A 21,865-nucleotide genomic window follows, 5' to 3' on the forward strand; every position below is an offset into this window, starting at 1 on the left:
CATTTGGGGGGCTAGTTCTGTTTCAGTAGGGGTTTGTTCTTCTATATGATTATTTTATCCTTAACAAAAAATTTCCACCAGTCTTCCCAGAAGTGATGTTAAGCTAAGCAGCCTATAATTTCCAAGATCCCCCCCCAGATCCCGTTTTTTTTTTTTTTTTTTAAAGTGTTACATTGGTCACTTTTACACTGGAGACTGATCTGAGGAACAAGTTGCATCTTTTGTTAGAAGATCAGCAATTTCCCATTTGAGTTCTTTGACAACTCTTGGGTGGATGCCATCTGGACTTGGCAATTTGTCAGGTTTTTACTTTTGTCTTTGCCTATTAGGCCTCAAACTTCATTTCTCGTCACCACTGTATCAGTTCCTCAAATTCCCCTCTTGAAAAAATTAGTTCAGCACAAAATATTTCATGTTTTGCTTTATGTTTGTTTGTTTTGGCTATTCAGCAAAGATTTCTGATTCTTCACATTTCGTCTTGAAACCAAAGTTTCCTGGTTTTCCATAGACATTTTACTATGCATATAGTTGGGATTCCACTTCAGTGGGTAAAATCCAGATTAAGTTGGTTGAACAGAAGTCTCATTGAAACCAATGGTACAAGTTAGTAATGAATAAGTGAAGTTCCACTGAAGTCAATGGGAACCAAGTTCAAGTACTGGTAACTTACAACCTGTCCATCCCATTGTCTTCATTGGTGTCAGCTCCATTTTCAGTCTTCCTATCCTATTATTTCCCCAGTCTCAACCTACTGTTGAGATTTGTTCTAAAATTGCCATTTATGAACATCTGGAACTCAGATAGCAAGGTATTAAGTACTTGAAAGCTCTTCTTACCTATGTAACCATCCTGAGTTGTTCATTTATTATTTTTCTTCTGTTTATCATGCAACAGAGATGATGAAGATTCATTGTCAAGTTTAGATGTAGATTTTCATTTCTCCAAATCAGCTTTACAAAGGTAAAGTTAGTGACTTCAGTTGATGCTATCCTGGTTTTAATATTATCAAATATTGTAGAAATGTGCAAAGTTGTTAAAAGTTGCCTTCAACTGAACCCAAAATGTGGCTGTGGCTTTTTAGAAGTAATACACACACACACATAGTTTCCTTGTTGATTTTTACTTGTCCTAGCTGTCTATGGATGCCTTATTTCAGTATAGCTTTCCCTCATTCTAGTTAGCAAACTAAAGTCACCTGCATGGCTGACTGCTGGCAGTTTTTATCTACATTCCAGTGATTACCTTTTACTTTCATTGTGATCCTTCACTGCAAGAATACAGGTGGCAAGATATTATTGACACCAATAACAATCTCAACTGGTATAATCAAATGCGTTGTGCACTATTTTATATGCTTTCTTGCTGTAAATCATGATCCTTGATTTTTTTTTTAAATCATGTATTAACAACACCTGCCTATTACTCTTTAGAAGATATATAACTGGCTGCCTTCAGACAACAATTCCAGTCTCCAGTTAATATGAATGGGATATATTTCTTGCTGAGATCTCGGCTGGCTGTTTTTCAATTTAGGTAAGTAGAGATAAGCTTATATGCAATTTGTATACAACCAATTTAGTTTGTTTTTAAATGTTGAGTATATATGATTCATGCAATGCATCGTCTTTGTTTATACAGCCCCTGAAGGAGGACTTTAAACAGTAATTGGCCAAAATTGGGCTGTTTTGAAAATAAAATCCATATCGTTTCAGCATCTTGAGACACATTCTGTTTTGTTTTGGGGTTCACTTTGGATGTTTTTCTGGTTTTTACATTTCTTGAGAAAAACTAACTGATCATGGTTTGCTGCTCAAACTAAAGAGGAGCACACTGGAAGCATTCCAGTGTTGTGTATTAGCATGTGGAAAGCCATGGTTTAAGGCTTACCATGCCTTCAGAATGCAGACTACTTTTTCTATCTATTACATATTTTGGAAAGTAGGCTGTCTGTTTTCTGTGAAACTGAACACCTTTTCAGATATTATTTCCAAACTCGGCACAAGGATTCCCAAAGGTTGGCCTGGTGATTTTCACTGATGTTTGGGCGCTGGGTGCCGCTTTGAATCAATATGGCAGCCCAAAAAGTTGCTTTGGCATGACTTTGCTTGTTTTTTTGGTATCCTTTTGGCCACCTCTTGAGCTATTGTTGTGAAACTCACTATGAGGGTTCCTAAGGTGGGGGTGGCAGAAATCTTTGCAATCTGCCAGGCGCCATTTTGGAAAAAATAAATGGTGCAAATGCCAAACACACATTGGGATAGGAGTCGGGAAAGTCCAATGCAACTCCATGCGTCCTCTGAAAAGCCACTTCTGAAAGACCCTCTGAAGTGTCATTAAATGTGCTATGCAGAGTCTTTCATTCCTAGATATAGAGCTGAACTGTCAGGGAGGCTACATCAACTATGGGGAAAGATCAATTATCCAAGATCACTAAAGCACAACTCTTGCTTAAATTCTATTAACCTGAAAGTATTATCAAAACCAGCTGCAGGGCTTTGGAACTCACTACCAGCTTTTTTCTTACAGGTCACAATCATACAGATCTTCTAAGGAATGGTTAAAAAGTTACTGGTCTTCTGCTTGCCTATCCTTGACAGGTGCTCTGATTTATTACTTGGCTACCATCTTACCATACATTGATGGGTCTGTGGACATAGTTACATATTGCTTTTTCGTTCCTGGGCAGAATGGTGTTTGCTTTTTTTTGCTACCGCTGGTTTTATTGGTGTCTGATAATAACAATCAAATTCATGTTGCATTTTAATATTTTATGATGGAAGCTGTCCTTGACAGAGCTTGGCCTTAAAGCTGGCCTATAATTCTCTTAAATAAATATATTTTAATTTTATTCAGTTTTACTTTTCTTAAAGTATTCCTTCTGAATGTGTGGACTGGCACACTGCATATGGGGAACTAGATAGCCAAGAATATAAGCAATTGTCTCAAAATGCAGAAATATTAACAAGGTGCCTTGATAATATTTCAGCCTATGTGCTACATTGAATGAGTGCTGAAATTAAGTAGAATGGAATAGCTGTATTATCTACACATGTAGTTTTACACAGAGAAGGACAGAGATAAACAACAGCACTTAAGACTATCATAAAACATTAAACGTCTTTATAACTAAAGTGCACACACATACACAATTACTCTTCAATTTTAAATCTACATAAAGAGGTCAAAAACAGCTATTTAAACAATGCAGCTCATCTTCTTTTATTGGAAGAATTTTTATTCTGATCAAAATATTTACCTTTGAAGTAAGTTACACTCTCAAGTTAATTGCTAAGAAGGACATTCTTCCTAGCCGATTTCTAACTCATGCAACTGCTACAAGAAACATGGAAATAATACACTTCCACTATTAAGTGTTTGCGTTGTGGCAATGAGGAGATCAGCAGATTTCATTTTTGCCTAGCTACAGTCTGGCCCCAAAATGGCAACTAGGCATTCCATTTTGGCGATTGTAACCCTGGTTTAAGGAGTCATTTGGCACCTAGCTTATATACCTGAGTTTCTAACACTGCTCAGACCTACCTGCATGTCTAGCATCCAACATACCTCACACTAAAGGAAAGAAATAATGACTGCCAGTTTTAAATACACAAAAATGTAATGCAATGTAATAATTAGGATGACACCCTTCTCTCTCCCAGCAAGCCACACGTACATATCCCTTCTGCACTTGAATCAGGAGGAGGGCAGCAGCGTCACCAAGCCCTGAGCAGAGCAGGGAGAGGAGTGACTAAAGATCATGCCCTGCCCTATTGTTATGCAATGTTTGCAGAGCTCAAACCTACACAATTAGCATGAAAAAGAAAAACATATCCCCTCTCCTATCCAAATGCAAGCCTGAATGTTTTTTAAATGGAATTTTGAAACTGGGGAAGAACATGTACTTCCAACATCTTTTATAGTGAAAAGAAACGAACAGTTTTAAACCTTAAATGGGATAGCATGGTGGTGATCCACCATAGTTCTTCTACTGTTTCCCTCCCATTCAGGCTGTAGCCAATCTTACAAATATTGGGAACACAATTTTTTCACAGATCAGCACAAATTGTTCATCAGGCCTAGTGCTAAAACAGGCATTCAGAAAGAAAGGTGTTAAAGGACTACAGTACTTTAGAGTTCTGATGAGCCCACTATTAAACAAACAAACATTCCACTTATTCTCTCCTCCCATTTTAAGTATGCATTTTTAAGCGAAGCATAGAAATATCATTAAAATACTAATAACACAAGGATTTCCCATGCAGGTACAGATAGGGACCACAGAGCATAACACATCCCTCTTTGTCGCTGCCATCCCTATTCCATAGCCAGTCCACTTAACCGTCACTTGATATCACAATGAAAGCAGGTGAGCCATTTTCCTGTTTGAAGTCAAACCACATGGGTAAAGGGCACAGTGCCCTGCAAGCACCAGCAATCAGCTGATTGACAGTGGCTGGAAATCCTGCTTCCGGCAGTAGGTGGTAACTATACCAGTCTGACATTATATATGACATCAGGTATGGGGCAGGTAGGTGCGACTTGGCCGAAACCGCATGGCAGGCCTAATCAGACCCATGGGCTGGAAGTTCCTCAACGCTGCTGTAAATGGAAGGATCACATCTTGTGTGTGCAAACATTAAGTCAATACATCAAGTTCATATATCAACTCAACTTCAAGGGTCTGAGTCACCTTTAACAAGATTGGCAAAGGAAGAAAAGCTAGTAAAATATTTAAGCTGGGTTTACTTTAAACTAGGTGAAGCAAAATGCTACTATATATTAACTTATGAATGCTCTCCCCGGTGAGGCTTGCCTGATGCCTTCATTACATATCTCTAGGCAAAAACATTCCTCTTCTCCCAGGCCTTTGGCTAATTAAACAATCTATGGCCTCTTAAACTGCGGGAGGGGGTATTGTATTTGTTTCCTACCATGTTAGGTGTTTTTGTGGTTTTATATTGTAAACCGTTCTGCGATCCTTGGATGAAGGACGGTACAGAAATTTAATAAAGATGAAATTGTATTTATCACATTTTTAGGTACATCGGCTCAAAACTGAGAGACACTAAAGTATTCTTTGAAGAACACTGCACAGCTTCAAGGGTCTCATGTACTGTAGCTCAACCCTGCACACATCTGCTCAGAAACAAGTCACTCTGCAGTCAATAAGGCTTACATTCAAGTAAGTGAACACACAGGACTGCAACCTGAAGTCGCAACTTAGCAGGCATGTTTTGAGTACTAAACTGCTCAGACAAATGTTCAGCATTCACTACCTTTGCCACATCTTCTCATGTTTTCATTACCGTAAATTTATTTTCTGTATATCACATAGGTACCAGGTGCCTTACAGGCTCTTAGTGTGGGTAGGACTTAGGTATGGTCAGGGGGGAGGACTCAAGGATGAAAATGGCAAGAACTCCTTTCCTGGCAGCAGACTTGGCTGTGAGTGTATACATTCAGTTAGCCTATAAGGGGACAAAACTGCAATAACTGGACTCCCATGTTAAGTAGTTTGGCCATATACCTGTCTATGAAGAAGAAGGGGCTTCTCAGCAAGGAGATCTCTTTGGCAGAAATAGACATGGCATAGTATGACATTAGCTATATTGGTAATATAGAAAAATTTCTATAAACCTGAAATTTGCCCTATCTCAGCTACAAGTACAACACACCTCTCATAAGCACAGGTTTGGCAAAGGCTACCATGAAAACACTTTGGCTACCCATTCTGTTAATACTTAGCATTGCTTTGCTTGTCCTGTGTAGTGAATACTGAGCTACAGCTAACCTTAGAAGTTCAGCTAGAGGTAAAATAAGAGACTCACTCTTGATTTATAATGGGCAATATAAAAACAAAAAAATCCCCTCACTTCCATTTTTGCACTATTTAATCAGATTTCTTGAAAAAAAATAAGAGTATTTGGTCCAAATTTTCAGGGTTGTAGCCAGTGTTAATTCTACACAATTAGACTCATCGAAAATAAGGACATGACGAACTTAGGTCCATTCATTTTAATGGATATACTACTCTCAGCAGAACTTAGCTGGATACAGCCTTCAGCTTCCATCACATACATTTGGTAAATGTGCAACTAGATCATTTTATGCCACATTGCAATTACATCTTCTCATTTGCATGGCCAATTTCAAGGGTGAAAAAATATTTCAAATGCCAAGGCACTAACATCAATGCTTAAGAGGCCAAGATCAAAAATTTTCAGTCACCTGCACAGCAAATAGCAGAACAAACAACCAAAGATTCCTGTCCCAACCTAGCCAGCATTGTAGGTTTTTAAAAAAACAATTGTGGATTCATTTCTACAAACACATTTTCTTAAAGCCTAATCTGAGCAGATTTACACAGAGGTAAGTTCTACTGAGTTTAACAGCACTTTCCCCCTAGTAAGTGTACTTAGAATTGCTGCTTTTATATATTTGCAAGACAGTTTCTAAAATAGCAAGGCAGTTTGGTGTGTCTAACTTTAACCTTCGTGGCACAAGGCAACACCCATGTAATAGAAAATCTTGCACAGCATGGCTTAAGTGCTTGATGTGAGTTAGTGAGCTCTAAAGTTCATTTGTTCCACACATTAATTATAGAAAATACATTTGCTTACCATGTTATTTTATGAAATGATATACTAAGATTTTAAAACTAGAGACCTTTTTGGACATCAAGGCAGCACACTGAAGTATCAAACAGTGACCCTAGCTCATATACCATAATCAAACATTTCGGAAATTGAGAACAGGCCCCCACTTCAAATCAGTTTGTACAGATGAAACAATTCTACTGATGAGCAGGAAGAACTGGATCCAACTTTCACTGCTACCGACAATTTGGTACTAGAAGGTGAACACTGAAAAAAAATATTTGTGAACTGATCAGATATAATGAGGGCTGCTCAAAAAAGTCTGTCTCCACAAAGCAATTTCTCAAAGGAATTATGCATTGAAGCTAAAATTCAATGATTTCTGAAAAAGAAGCCTGTTTTATTACCATGGCCAACATTTTCGTCATCCAAAATATTTCTTAAACCTTCTCAAAAAAAGTAAGTGAATGGAACATCAACTGTACTTTCTGAGCCTAATATTAGCTAGGGAACCTAGTATTTCTAACCTAATCTTACAAAATGTGGAAGTACAGTGTTCACTTTACTTACATAAATCTGGCCTTATTTATAAACAAACATCCTACTAAAGAGAGAAGAGAGACAACACAGAAAATACTGGAAAACAAACATGGAAAAAGAATAATGTGCCTGAGATTAAATATTGCCCCCCTCCCAGACATGAATTTGGTCCCAGTGGATGCCTTAAAAGCATAATAATTTGAAAATGTACAAATCCCAAACTTTATGTTGTGTGCTTGAGTAGTCAGCTTTCAGAGATGAAGCAGCGTTTAACTTGATGCAAATGTACTGCCGCTTCACCACATTGTGAAGCAGTTGTGTTCATCACATGAAACCACGTCTGCTGTTGTGAATGCATAAAAGGCATGAAAGAAAGGCTTGCATTTCCAAACATAAAGGGGTACATGCCAGAGAGGTGCAATTCCGTATAATTCCCCAGCACTTTTTCACTGCTTGTTTCCCTAGGAATTTCAGAGTGTTCTCTTAACCAAACACAACAGTACATGCCGCACACACAACTGCTGTATAAAATATTACCTCGCTCATGGTTAGGTACTACCTTTGATCTGAGATCCTTTGCATAACTGGGTTCAACCCGACATTGGGCAAAAGGTTCCTGTACTGCAGGGGGTCGGACTAGATGGCCCCCATGGTCTCTTCCAACTCTACAATTCTGTGATTGCATTTAGGATCTACGAAATTACATGAGGAACATACCAACCATGCAGGCAAGCGTAAGTTATTTTTTATTTTAATAAAAAGGGCGAAATGGAATTACTGTAGCTAACAAGATACTACTTTGGGGAAACATCCCAAAATGTTTCATTCACCACAAAATGATATGTGCTATATAATATAATACACACAGAGAAAAAGAGGGTGGGGTATAGGAATCAAGTGACCAAGTCTGCTGTCAGTGGGGCAGCGGAATAAGACTATCCACAAACACGATATGGACTTCAATATATGGGGGATTCAAAGTTTGCAGAAAATTTTAGTTGGAAAATGAAACAAGGGCCAATTCCTGTGTGCAAAATGGTTGGAATGTCTTCCCGGACTCAGAACTCACTGCTGGGCTTATATCTTCAGTCAGTCCAGCAGCTAGAAACTGTAGTAATTGGGCTCCCACTTTAAACCCCTTTGTTATATGAACTTGTCTAGGAAGGAGAAGATGATTGTAAGCAAGGAAATCTCTAGGGCAAACATGATAGAATGATATTAACATACTGTATGATGTTATCTTCTGCATGGATTGTATTCCATGGAAGGAGCATATATACAAAAACACATATACTCAAACTGCCCCCATGTGATCATCCTTACTACGCTGCTGCAAGCAAGGTGGAGAGTTCTTAAGCCAGGCTTCCTCAACCTCGGCCCTCCAGATGTTTTGAGACTACAATTCCCATCATCCCTGACCACTGGTCCTGCTAGCTAGGGATCATGGGCGTTGTAGGCCAAAAACATCTGGAGGGCCGAGGTTGAGGAAGCCTGTTTAAAGCTCTCTCTGCATTTCTCACTAGGCTCTGGGATGCTCTTGTGAGATTTCATAAGGCCATCTACGTTGCCACAAGATCTCACAAAAGCATCACAGAGCCTGGTAAGCACAATGGAGAGCTTTTCGCACCAGGGAAACATGGTGCAAAAGGAGCTTTCAAGCTCTCTGCCTTGCATGCAATTAATTTGTGCCATTTCAACAGTGAGGCGTTGCTATCACTTGAGTTAATCATGTGCTAGATGTGATCATAATGTACTACAAATGTGTACCACAGCCTGAAATCTGCTACAATCCCAAGTACCAAGTGTACTACGGTCATCCACACAGTAACAAGATAACTAATAATTATTGACGACTTATATGTAGTTAAGACTCTGCAGTCATCTAAAGTGAGGACAGAGGCCTGTTTGCAATCAACAAATTGCAATAATGTAATACTTGCCTGAGTCAACATCTGTGAACTCCCTAAACCTCAACCTCTACAGGGAATTGTGCTACAGTTCTAGACTGCTTAAAGGGACGTGGGTGGCACTGTGGTCTAAACCACAGAGCCTAGGACTTGCCGATCAGAAGGTCGGCGGTTTGAATCCCCGTGACATGGTGAGCTCCCATTGTTTGGTCCCAGTTCCTACCCACCTAGCAGTTCGAAAGCACGTCAAAGTGCAAGTAGATAAATAGGTACCGCTCCGGCGGGAAGGTAAATGGCGTTTCCGTGCGCTGCTCCGGTTCACCAGAAGTGGCTTAGTCATGCTGGCCACATGACCTGGAAGCTGTCTGTGGACAAATACCGGCTCCCTTGGCCTATAGAGCGAGATGAGCACGCAACCCCAGAGTCGTCCGTGACTAACAGTCAGGGGTACCTTTACCTTCTAGACTTCTAAGATTCTGGAATGGGTAAACCAGCAAAAGCGAATCTGGAACTCCCCAAGCGATGTTGGACTCTAATTTTATCAGCATAGGCAGCATGCCCAGTGACTGTAATCCAACTACCATATGGAAAGCTAAAGGTTCCCCATCACTATATTAAGCTACCCAAAAGAAATCACCCCAATTGTTCATCTTTCCTTCTTTCTTTGATTACTTGCACACTTCCAATACAGCTTGCAGTCTCATTAACAATGAGATAGCAAAAAAGGCAAGCAAACTAAAAGCAAAAGAACAGAGCGCCTATCAAATAATTAATAATCCTACATATTCCATCTCCAAGATAAAAAACCAAGGGCATCCCAAAGCTCCAAAGGCCTGGGTGTTTTTGATACATCCCTAAAGGTTGGCTGCGCAGACCCTTGCCAGATGTGCCTAGGGAAAGCACATCTGGCAAGGTCTGGGCCAAAACTAAAACAGGAGTTCTAATGGAAGATCTTAAGATGTGGCTATTCTTATTTTAACAATATGGAAGAGCAGAAAGTCTTGAACATACATCATAGACTGAACATAGACTTTACAGGCAAAAGCCATTACCAAACAGTAATAACAGATAGCATGTGATAAATTCTACACTGCCACCGTATATAACCCACCTGCAGCACTTTGAATCAGATGAACTTCCCAAATGGTTGTCACAAAGGCAGTCCCAATTATAACTAATTAAGAGTAGTTTAATTCTGAGATAACCAAAGTGTAGATAACTATGTCGAGACAGAACGCTTAAAAAATAAAAATAAAAGGAAGAGCCTCAGCACACAAACTAGTTAATAAAAGGTGCTTAGGGCTGCTGATGGCACCCAGTTATCCACAACCAAATGATTTTTATACTGCAACAGCCCAGTGATCCTCCGATGAGGGGTTGTATATTTAATTAATTAATGATAATAAAATAAATAAATACTATATTTAAAAAGCTCCCCCATGCTGTGAACCTCATGCTGTATGACAAGTGCAATCCCATCCAGCAGAGGTTGAATACTAACACATCAACCATCCATTGATGGTTCTAGTGGAACTATTAGTGGATGGTTGTGGAATCTCTGTCTTGTCTAGATTGGAAAAAAACAAATCTTGCCATGTTGATCCATGGGGGGAGGGGGAATCAAAATCAGTTATAGAGGCTACACCTCTATAAGGACCAACCAAAAAGGCACAAAATTATGACAGGTTTTCAAGTTACCAGTATCTTCCCTCACAAAGTGTTCTTAAACAAAGTGGTAGTGGTGGGAACCATGAAGGTACGAGAGATAGACTAGATGTGGTAGCCATGAGATCAGCTTCTCAGCTCAGTTCCAAGATAGGGACTGAAGGCTGAGTATGTCCCTTTCAGTCCATTACTGATTCCAGGCTCTAGTTCACAACACCCAGTACTATTACTACAAGTCATTTCCGTCCAATGGTGAACCAGCTGGAGCTGAAAGAAAGACACAGCTGTCTACGGAGGCCACCTGAGTCCAGGGACAGTGCTGAATCCAGGAATACCTACAATATCCTCCAGGGGAGTGCAACCACTTCCACAACAGGCCATCTCCCCAACTTGAGACAAATAACACCCCTCTGTCTTTTCAGGATTCAGCTTTAATTTATTGGCCCACATCCAGCACATCACAACCTCCAAGCGCAGGTCTAACCCCTCAACTGCCTCTCCCAACTCAGGTGGAATTGAGAGATAAAGCTGGGCGTTATCTGCAAATTAGCACCTCACTCCAAATGTCCTGATGACAGCACCCAGTGACTGCCATATGGATCTGAAATAGCATGGGGAAGAAGATACAACTCCATTGAACCTCACAGGATAGCTCCTATGGTAGCAAACAGCTTTCTCCTACAACTTCTTTCTGAAAAAGTCTGTGGAGACAAAGATCAGAACTACTGAAGCACCGTGCCCACAACTTCCCTGTGATGCTCCAAAAAGATACCATGGTCAACACTATCAAAAGCCGCTGAAAGATCACACAGAATGAGCAGGGTCATACTCCCACATCTCTCTTGACAAATGTCCTCAGCCAGGGCAACCAAGATTGTTTCAGTGCCATGGCCAGGCCTCAAACTAGACCACATCACCTTCTCAAACACCTTTTCCCAAAAGGGGATCTTTGACACTGTACAATAGTTATTTAACATCTTTGGGTCCAGGGTGGTCCTCTTAAGGAAGTGGGCACATTACCACTCCTTTATGGTAGATTGTAGGTACTGTAATAATATACTAGTAATTTTGTGATGGTGTGGGGAAATCTTACACGTTAATCTTACCACACACTGCACTAACTGGTGTCTACTTCACTAGTAGACACTAGTAGTAGAGAGCCAGTGTGGTGTAGTGGTTAAGAGCGGTAGACTCCTAATCTGGGGAACCGGGTTCGCGTCTCCGCTCCTCCACATGCAGCTGCTGGGTGACCTTGGGCCAGTCACACTTCTTTGAAGTCTCTCAGCCCCACTCACCTCACAGTGTTTGTTGTGGGGGAGGAAGGGAAAGGAGAATGTTAGCTGCTTTGAGACTCCTTAAAGGGAGTGAAAGGCGGGATATCAAATCCAAACTCCTCCTCCTCTTCTTCTCGTACACATAAAAAATACAAACAAGTTTTAAATGATTTCAGAATATCCTCATGTTGTTTTGCACAAATTTAAGCATTAGGAACAGTGGTGTTGGGTAAAAATTTTCTCAAGTGCTTTCCCCCCAGGGAAAATTTTCTGTTTCATAAGCTCATTAGTAACAATTAGTGAATGCCAACTGCAAATGAATATTAGGCAAGGTTTTTTTTAAAAAAGATTTGTTTACTAAATACAAGCAAAATAAACATGCTAAATTAGTTCACTTTCTAGGGCATTAGAAAATTTTCTGGTGGAAACTGAACATTTTCTTACGCAAATTATCCTAATTCACAATTTTCCAGAAAGCCTACACCACTGGTTAGAAATACCACCTAGCAAAAATAGTGCAAACAGAATTGAGAATTGTGGCCATGAGAACTCACTTATCTGTGCAGTGATGTGTCAGTACAAAAGAGAACAAAGAGAAAACCAGCAGCTCACTCCTTAAAGAGAAAATAAGTATATAATAAATAGCTCAAGCACAATCCTCAGTAAAAGGTTTATCCTCAAACTACTCCACAAGTGCAAGACAATGCCTACCCACTTCAGCTTTTACAACCTAGTCTTTTAAACACTGTTCTGACTTTGAAAACAGGGCTGTAAACATCTATATGCAAAGACCCAGTGTTCTTAGCAGTAGTTTCCATATAACATCAAATGAGTAGTTCTGTTTAAATATAATGAGGCATCAAAAAACTGCATATGAGCAATATCATAACCAACTAAAGCAAGGATGTATTTATACCCAAGACTAATATTGCATATTTCATGCACATTTTTACTAAAAGTAGATAATTTTTCATAATACTGAGGAATTAGTTTAAAGCTAGGTCTCATATGATGTTCTCAAAAAAGCCACTAACTTTATTTCCATCTTATCTCCCCAAATATTGTTACTTCACAATATCTCAATGGGACAATATGCAAGGCGTTTGAAACATTTAAGCATTTTAAACAAAATAATATACAGAAACAACATACAAATACATTTCACTTTGTCCTCATTCAAAAGCATGAACTAGGAAATGTGTTCTTCCTTCAACCCTTCCACCAACAGCTCACTCTACTTACCATTACTATATATACGCAATAGGTTGGATCCAAGTAAACATAATGAAGTCAACTGGACAAGTTAGTCATGGCCAACCCAAGCATCACTGATTTCAACAGCTCTACTCTAAACATGACTTAAGTCTAATTAGGGTTGCCATGTGTCCTCTTTATCCAGGACACGTCCTCTTTGTCAGGGTTAACATTTCTGCCTGGGTGGATTTTGTAAATTTGCCAAAATGTCTCTGGCTATACTTTCTGGATGAGACACAGACATAACTGGTGGTTGAAGACTAGCTTTCCTCTTCTCTTCTCCTGCCCCCCTCAGTAATATATCACAGCTTCTATAGCCTAGATATACAGGGTGAGTCCTTTAAGAGGCCCTGTGGATACAGAGCACACATGTTCCATGGGGCCTCTTTTAAGAGACTCACTCTGTAGTAGGGATATTTAAAATCACAGCATCCTCTTTCTTGCTCTTCAAAATATAGCAACCCAGATCCAACCTATCATGTTTGCATCAAGGATACTTAGCTCTCTAGTTGTTTTTTTTTAAAAAAGGAACAACCGGGATTCTGAATTCTGTACTCAAAGAACTCTTGATCAGGAGCTATAATCTCTTCTCAGGGCCAAGCATGTCAGGTGGGCATTCTTCATGGAATTTTTTCTAGTGTTTTATTTTTCTGCAGAAAATTTTCCATTTCATAAGTTCATTGGTAACAATGAATGGAAGCCAAGTACAAATACAATATTAGGCAAGCTCTGCAGTTTCAAAGCTTTCAGCTTTGTTTACTCAATACAAATAAACATGCTAAATTATATCACTCTGTAGAGTATGATAAATATTTCCAATTAAGACTTGGAAACCACATGTATTCATGTTCACACAATCAGCAGCCAGAGATCCCCAAGCATGTATACACATGGTGAAACCAACATATATTCACTGCTACTATATTTGGTAAATATGCTGGATACATGCAATTTCTTACAGAAATGTGATATATGTGTAATAAATTCATCTTCAGAAGGCATCAACCCATTCCAAATACTATACTACAATCAAGCAGATTATTATCTTGGAACTCATTATCAATGGGTAGCCTTTACAGGTTAGGTATAGGTAACTGTAAGAAAGAACCAGACAAATTCATAGAGGCAATTTTATCAACATTTGTTGGTCATGATAACCAAGCAGGACCTCCATGTTCAAACTCCTTGTATCTCTGATTAAACAACAGTGGGGGAATGACCATTACCAACAAACAGCAACAAAGCATCTAGCTGGCCACTTGTGGCAACAGAATGCTAGACCCGACAAACTTTGGTCTCAGCCAGTGTTTCTCAAACCTGGGTCCCCAACTGTGGTTGGACTACAACTCCCATCATCCTTGACCACTGGTCGTGCTGGCTAGGGATGATGGGAGTTGTAGTCCAACCACAGCTGGGGACCCAAGTTTGAGAAACACTGAGACTCTGAACCAACCAGGGAAGTTTTCTATTTCATTCCTCACATCATTTCATCTCAGGAACCATATCCTTCTAAATTCTCCATGCTTAAGGGTCAGTTAACACGCTTGACGTTTTTGATGCTAGGATACATAAAACGCACAAGGGACGCGGGTGGCGCTGTGGGTTAAACCACAGAGCCTAGGCTAGGACTTGCCGATCAGAAGGTCGCGGTTCGAATCCCCGCAACGGGGTGAGCTCCCATTGCTCGGTCCCTGCTCCTGCTAACTTAGCAGTTCGAAAGCACATCAAAGTGCAAGTAGATAAATAGGTACCGCTCTGGTGGGAAGGTAAACGGCGTTTCTGTGCGCTGCTCTGGTTCGCCAGAATCGGCTTAGTCATGCTGGCCACATGACTGTACGCCAGCTCCCTCGGCCAATAAGCGAGATGAGCGCCGCAACCCCAGAGTTGGTCATGACTGGACCTAATGGTCAGGGGTCCCCTTTACCTTTTTACATAAAACGTAAAGGGGAGCTGGGAGTCTCCAGGCTCACAATGGGCATATATCAGGGAGTTGCTACTGGCTGAAGCTCCCTACTGCAAACCTACCACACATCCCGAAACACTGGAGATGTACTACATATTTTGGAAATGCCAATTCTGCAAATTGACCACTACATTATAGCACTCTCTGTCCCACTTTAGCTCTTGCCAGCTTTCCTCTTCTCCGCATTCACATTTAAAGCCATTTTCATAATCAACCTAGTTCACCGTCTTCCATACTACGGGGAGCTTTGAAGCCTCAAGAATCTTCAACATGTACAAAGCTCAGCTTTTGTCCAGTTTGGTTTGTTTCAATGTTGTCTTTTTCCATATCGATGCCTTTCTCTCTTATTTCTATTCAATTGTGAGTAATGGTTACAATACAGTTGTACACCCGAATTCTTGTGATGACTATAGCTTCAATTTTAAATACGAAACTCACACACCAACTAAATTTAAATTGTCTCATTCACCAATAAAACTCAACAGTAGCTGCTTGCCATAAACAATATAGCTAGCTAGGTTGAAATTTTAGTTGACCATCGTAGTGCTAGTAACTCAATACTATTTGGAAGTTCCCTGGTTCCTATGTACTTGAGACCCTACTTCCCATTATAATTATCAGTTCAGTTGATATTATCTTAATTATTCCATACATGTGTCAAATCTGAACAGCAAGGACACACCGAGAAGAATTAGCCATGCCCGCCTGTCTGGTTCACCCACTTCCTAGACAATCACCAAAACCTGAACAAAATTTGGAACTGCTGAATCTTTTTACTTGGGCTGTCATTTGATGGCCAGTATTTGAAGTAAGCACATGTTTTAACACACATAGTGTGTTATCTAATATACACCCTTTCAGAATACAAACTGCCCCAAATCTAGAAGACAGTATAGGTCAGGAATAAAGAAACATCAGTCATTGATGTTACTTATTAGAGCAACTACAGATTGTCCAGAGCAACAGTGCCACCACCAAGAAGGTCCTATCCCCAGTTACCACCCATCTCATCTTCAAAGATGGGTACCCAAAGAAGGGCCTCTGAAAATCACAATAATCAGGCAATTTCATATGGGTACAGATGGGCTTTGAGTATTATTCATTTGCTGTTGTCCTCATTTTCTTCCCCACTGCAACACATGCAAAAAGAACACAAACAACTACCCTGTCACCAATCTGAAAAAGCCTCAACATAATTAATGGGCTTAATATTTTGATTTATTTTTGTTTAAATTATGAGTATTGTCAAATCAACAGCATACAGTTCTGGATCATGCCTACTTAATGGAGGGCCAAAATTTTGATATTTTGAAACTGATACAGTACAAACATATTAAGATGACTGTGTATAGAGCACCCATCCTAAAAAACAAACAAACCAAAAACAAACCTGTTCATTGTGCTTAAAATCCCATTATCTTCATAAAAAAGATGTTTAAGATTCACCATCTGAGATAACTTGGTGAAATTATTAATTCCAAAATCCAAGTAAGAGAAATAATCCTCAAAAGTAGTATTGCTTGGGTCATGTGTTGGGTAAGTTAGCAAAGCAAGTTGTCTGTTCCTCAAGTTTCTAGAGATAAGTGGTGGATATTTAATTCAGAGTCAAACAACCTATAGATTTTGCTTAAGTTTCAAGTAAAAAATGTGCATGGAATATCCTAATATGAGAATACTGTGATGCCATTAATAAAGAGCAAAATTCCATGTGTATAAATTCAGGTGAAAAGATGAAAGAAAGACACATTCAATGACTTTATCCAACTCCTTGAATGAATGCTTGACTTATAACTTCAAGAATGCTTTTAGATAAATGACTGTGATGTACAAGACTCCTAAACTTTGATCCGCTTCAACTGGTCTTCTGTATCCTGCTTTGAACTATTAGATGAATCCAAGAGAACTATATCCAGTCAGAATAGTACATTTGACCTGTTATTTTCCAGGAAAAAACCAAAATGTTGGTCTGTCAAGTTGCTTTTCTTTGAGTTGCAGAGAACTCTCTCGAATATTATTCTTTAGCACTAAACAAAAATTATAAAACTATAAAATTATAAAAATATATATATATATAATTATAAAACTCAACAATCCATATTTTTCAACCATAAACAGCAAAAGTATTTCATGGGAGTTTCTTTTATTTCTAAAACATCCAGTAATCAAAATTTATATTCCTTTGATAGTTTTTTTGTTTGTAGTTCCAAAAAATATCATGTCAAAGACAGCTGTAAATCTTTACATCATGTTGATCATTTAGACCAAACTCAATGCCACTGCATTCCAACTCTGAAGGATAAACACCCCAATGCCCCAAAAAGAGACCATGGCCTCCCCCTTTCATTTAGCACCGTACATTAGCAATTCCCAACAAATCACTGCAGAATTCAATACAGGACCAGACGGCATCACAGCTGTATCTGACCAAGACATCTATCCCACTTAACTGGGATATCTGTTCACCCCTTCATAGGCATAGCCAGACTCAGCTGTCTTCTACCTGAAACTTGGCATGAAGGACAACAATCAAGCAACTCTGGCATTTTTAAACAATGTATTTGTGTTAATATATTTCAAGAGTGAGTCTATTTGTAAAAAGAACCACAATTCATGATCTATAGTGCTCTAAAACAGAAGACAAAATATTTGAAAAGAATGTTTCCATATCAACAACCTTACTCATGGGATTGGCCAACTTACTTCAGTTAATGAAGTATTCCAGGCCCTGGATAGGTCCCAAATGCATCCAGCATCTGGTATATTTTTATGCCTTAATGTCCTAATCACCTTTCCAACTCATTTAGTTAGTGCGACTAAGAGACATCAGTTTCCATAGCTAATAAGCATGACTGAAGGATACATTGATTACCACCTTAATGGTTGAGGTCCATATTAACTGTTGATCCACAGGCGACCACTCCATGAAGTCATCTGCCTTGATCACCACAGCATTCAATTACAGGTTTGAGTAAGGCTAATTTAGTGAACTCAGTCATAAAGTTTTTTTCTTTCTCCCACATTTCATCCAAGGCTTAGTTTGGCTTCAACTCTGAAGATGGTTGAAGTCTTCACAACCATTAACTATGAGATACCAAACCTTCCTATTATTGGTTTAGTGGTTCAGAAACTTTATTCATCAAACTCACTCAAAACAAACATGTGTATAGCTATTTTTCTATTGACTGAATAGGATCTATCCCTCAGTCACAAGAAGTTCCTCCTAGTACACTGGCAAGGCACTTAGTTGCGCAATCCTATTCATGTTTACTCAGAAGAAAGTTCCAATGTGTTCAGCAGGGCTTGCTCCCTACTATTGTGTTTAGGATTGCAGACCCAAGTTTCATACTTTTTTTCCAGTATATTTCAGTTCTTCCTTAAAAATTCAGATAAACAGTAGCAATCTAAAAATACCAACACACACTCTAAATATGTATTGTCTTTCAGTGAACTGATATTTATCGAATGGGTTCCAATGGTTCCAAAATAATTATTGTTGCAGAGCCCTAATACAACATTTCGTAAATATCAAAACCAGGAAGTTGCATTGAAGAAGATTTCCAGTGTGCATCCACATACATTAGAGATGTGAAAACTTGAAATTCAAAGTTAAAGCGGTTGCCCCCTTCGCTGGCAAAGCTAAAGACTCCAATTTTTACCACAGGATCACATAGTAGTGCAAAAAGGATGACGTCTCTTTAGCACCAGCTCTGAACCTACCCCCCACCATATTCTTTTTTTTTTAAAAGAAAAACTTGCCTTCCTGCAAAAAAACAACAACGTGGAGGCATATCGTTTTTGAATGTTTCATGCTGTGCATCAACTCAGCTGGCTTGCTGCAAGGCTAAGATGTCAATGCAGTTTCAAAAGACGACCCCAGGAAAGAAAGAAACCCTTCCTCGTGCCCGCCCTAGAGGGGGCATGGCTTTTGTACGCATTTTTGCACACTCCGGGGGGGGGAGGAGGGCACACAGCCGCCTCACTTTGGGTGCACAAGAAGCTTCTCAGCAAGTCGTGGCTGTCAGCTCTTGTAACCCACCGTCCGGAACCCACCCGGCAGCACCCACCCACCCTTCCCCTCCCCCCTCCCTCGTGGAGTCCGAGTGGCGAGATCGGAGAGGGCAAGGGGGCGGCTGTGGAGTTGCGAGAGGGGTTGTGGGGCCGGGCGGTGGGGTGGGGTGTGTGGGAGAAGGTGGAGAAAGGCGGGCAAGAAGAGAGGAGAAGAAGAGAAAGCGCAACCCAATGGCAAACACTTTGCCGTCTCCTCCTTTCAGTCATATTTCCGTAGCGAAACTGGGGGAGGAGGAGGAGGAGGAGGAGGGCAGGGAGGCGAAAAGCTCGCAATTTGGAAACACGCGCACGCGGGCCGGCGGGAGCGCGCGCGCGAGCGCGGGCGGGCGCCTACAGGGCCCCGCCAAGGAAAAAAAAAGAGAGGAAAGAAATGCAAGGGTATTGGGGTGTGTTTTTTTGAAGCGTTAGCACTTAAAATAGAGGGGGGGGCCGAGAGTGAGGAAGGCGGGGGCCACGGGGTGGGGGGTTGTGGAGTTGGGGGTGGGGGGGGGGGAGAGGAAGCGCAAGGGTCTGTGTTACCTCGTAGAGTTCCTCGGAAGCCATGCTGAGGCGCCCGCCTCCCAAGGTGGAGTTGGGTGCTGGTTTGGAGATACTTTTGTCTCAGTTGAGTGTCTGCCGTGGCCTCTCTCCTCCTTTCCCCTCCTCTTCTTCTTCTTCTTCTTCCTCCTCCTCCTCCTCCTGCTTTCTCTCTGTGTGTGAGCGAGTGTGCGCGTGTCTGGCTCCTCTCCCCCCACCCCACACACTCTCCCCCAATGCCCGTGTGGTGCTGCTGCTGGTGGTTGGTGGTGCCTCTGCCGCCCTCCTCCTCCTCCTCCTCCGCTGGTGGTGGTGCCTGTGCGCAGAGCAAGCTGCGCAACGGGGCTCTCGCTCACTCGCACTCGCACTCACTCTCGCACACTTTGCTCGCGAGGCGCGGGAGAAGAAGGCGACGAGGGTGTAGGGGGCGGGGGGGCGCCGCCGCCGCGCGCGCGAGGAGGAGGCAGCTGCAGCAGCGGCGACTCCCCTCACCCGCTGCTGCCGCCGCCGCTCGGGCGTCCCTCCGTCGGCTGCCTCGCCTGGCCGAGCCTCCCACTAGGCTCACTAATCGAGCGCAGAGAGAGTGCCACACGCCCGGGCTCCAGCCTCGCCTAGCGCCATCCTCTTCCTCCTCCTCCCCCTCCCCTCCTTTGATCGCCCATTGTCTCCTCAGCTGAGCGGCGGCGCGAGGGGGCGGCGGGGATTGGGCCAATGGCCGCCGGGAGGAAGGGGGAGGAGCGACGGGAGGGGAGGGGATTGGAGGAGGAGGAGGAGCAGCAGCGGGAAGTGGGGGGTGGTCTGGGGTTGGGGGCGCTGGTGTGCCGTGGGCTCCGTCGCTGCTGGTGCTGGTAGCAACCATGGAGGGAGAGCTGGACCCAACTTTTTGAGGAGGTTGGGGGTCCCCACCTCTCCCCACACCCATTAAAAAAGGCCACCACCACTCAGATTGTGCTGAGGTGGGTTGGGGGGACGGCAGAGCTGCCCTTCAAGCCCCCAGACCCAAGGAAGCAGGCACCCAGCACCTCACCACTTCCTCTGCTCAACCCCAGCACCCTTTGCCCATGTAGCCTTCAGGTCCACCCATTCATCAACCTCACCTCCATCTGTTCTGTCCGCCTTCAGCCTTCCCATCTTTGCTTAGCCAACCCTTCAGCCCCTCTTCATCTAGTTCTGTCGTTTCAGACTCCTTCCCTTCCAATGGTGATTCGGTTTAACCACCTAACACGATCATCCTTTCCATCTACTCATTTGCCTGTCCCCTTTAGGTTTTACTTCCATGCAACTTCATGGTCCGCCCACATCATCGCACCATCAGCCCATTGCCTTTTCCACCTTCTCATCTCTTCTACATTCATCTCACGTCATCTCCCAACATCCCCACCCATCCATAGGCTCTACATTCATAAAATATTTTTGCCCATTCAGACTGCCATTCCCATCCACCTACAAACTACCAAATCGTTTTCTCACCCACCCTCTATATGTATCCCATTATCTCCCATCTGTTCATCAGACCAGCATTTCTACATTCTCTTCTTACAAACTCACCATTCTTTCCAATTATTGCATATCCATTTTCTAACCATTCTGTTTAACCAGTCCTCTTTACGTGTATCTACTACTCATCACTTTCATTTTATTTCTCTTAAGATTTCTGCTCAATTTTACCTACATTGCTTTCACCTGCTATTATTTATTAGTATCTCAATATCTTCCATTGTCCCATCTATTTGCACCCACCACCTTGGTTTTTACCTGTTCAGATGTACTTATCCATCTTGTTTTATCTCTTAAATTTTTCCATTCATATCCCATCCATCAACACACTGAGACTGCAATCCTAACCTCACTTACTAGTAAGTACGTCACATTGACATGGTTAGGACTGCACTGTAAGCCTCTTCTTGTTTATTATATACATTTTTTTATCCATTCCTTAACAATGTCAGTTTCACTGTCATATATGCCTCTTCCAGTTCTGTCCTAATTTCCAGTAACAATTTCGTGTTCCCAGCTTCATTTTTAGTACCTTCAGTATTTTATATAAACTTCATATTACAACAGCTTCAAAAGTCTGTGGTT

The 21,865-nt window shown here is 41.4% G+C and overlaps 1 protein-coding gene and 1 long non-coding RNA gene across 3 annotated transcripts in view; one reads left to right on the top strand and one right to left on the bottom strand.

Annotated features, from left to right (window-relative positions):
• The window catches only part of CDYL (chromodomain Y like), a 104,635-nt gene extending 84,668 nt beyond the window's left edge, over window positions 1-19,967 (bottom strand). Inside the window, exon 1 of one of the 2 annotated variants that reach the window (XM_081014853.1) lies at window positions 19,787-19,967. In XM_081014853.1, coding sequence (XP_080870979.1) covers window positions 19,787-19,810 — 24 coding nt within the window. In that variant the 5' untranslated portion in view covers window positions 19,811-19,967. The remainder of the gene's footprint in view (window positions 1-19,786) is intronic. The other variant, XM_081014854.1, reaches the window with a different exon arrangement.
• On the top strand, window positions 1,412-6,203 carry LOC308482185. The gene is made up of 3 exons (XR_013989126.1): window positions 1,412-1,533; window positions 2,527-2,597; window positions 5,040-6,203. It is a non-coding gene; the product is annotated as an uncharacterized lncRNA (long non-coding RNA).
• Window positions 19,968-21,865: the final 1,898 nt, after the last annotated feature.

The sequence above is a fragment of the Podarcis pityusensis genome, assembly GCF_964106645.2.
Source record: "Podarcis pityusensis genome assembly, chromosome: 7".
Lineage (NCBI taxonomy): Eukaryota > Metazoa > Chordata > Lepidosauria > Squamata > Lacertidae > Podarcis > Podarcis pityusensis.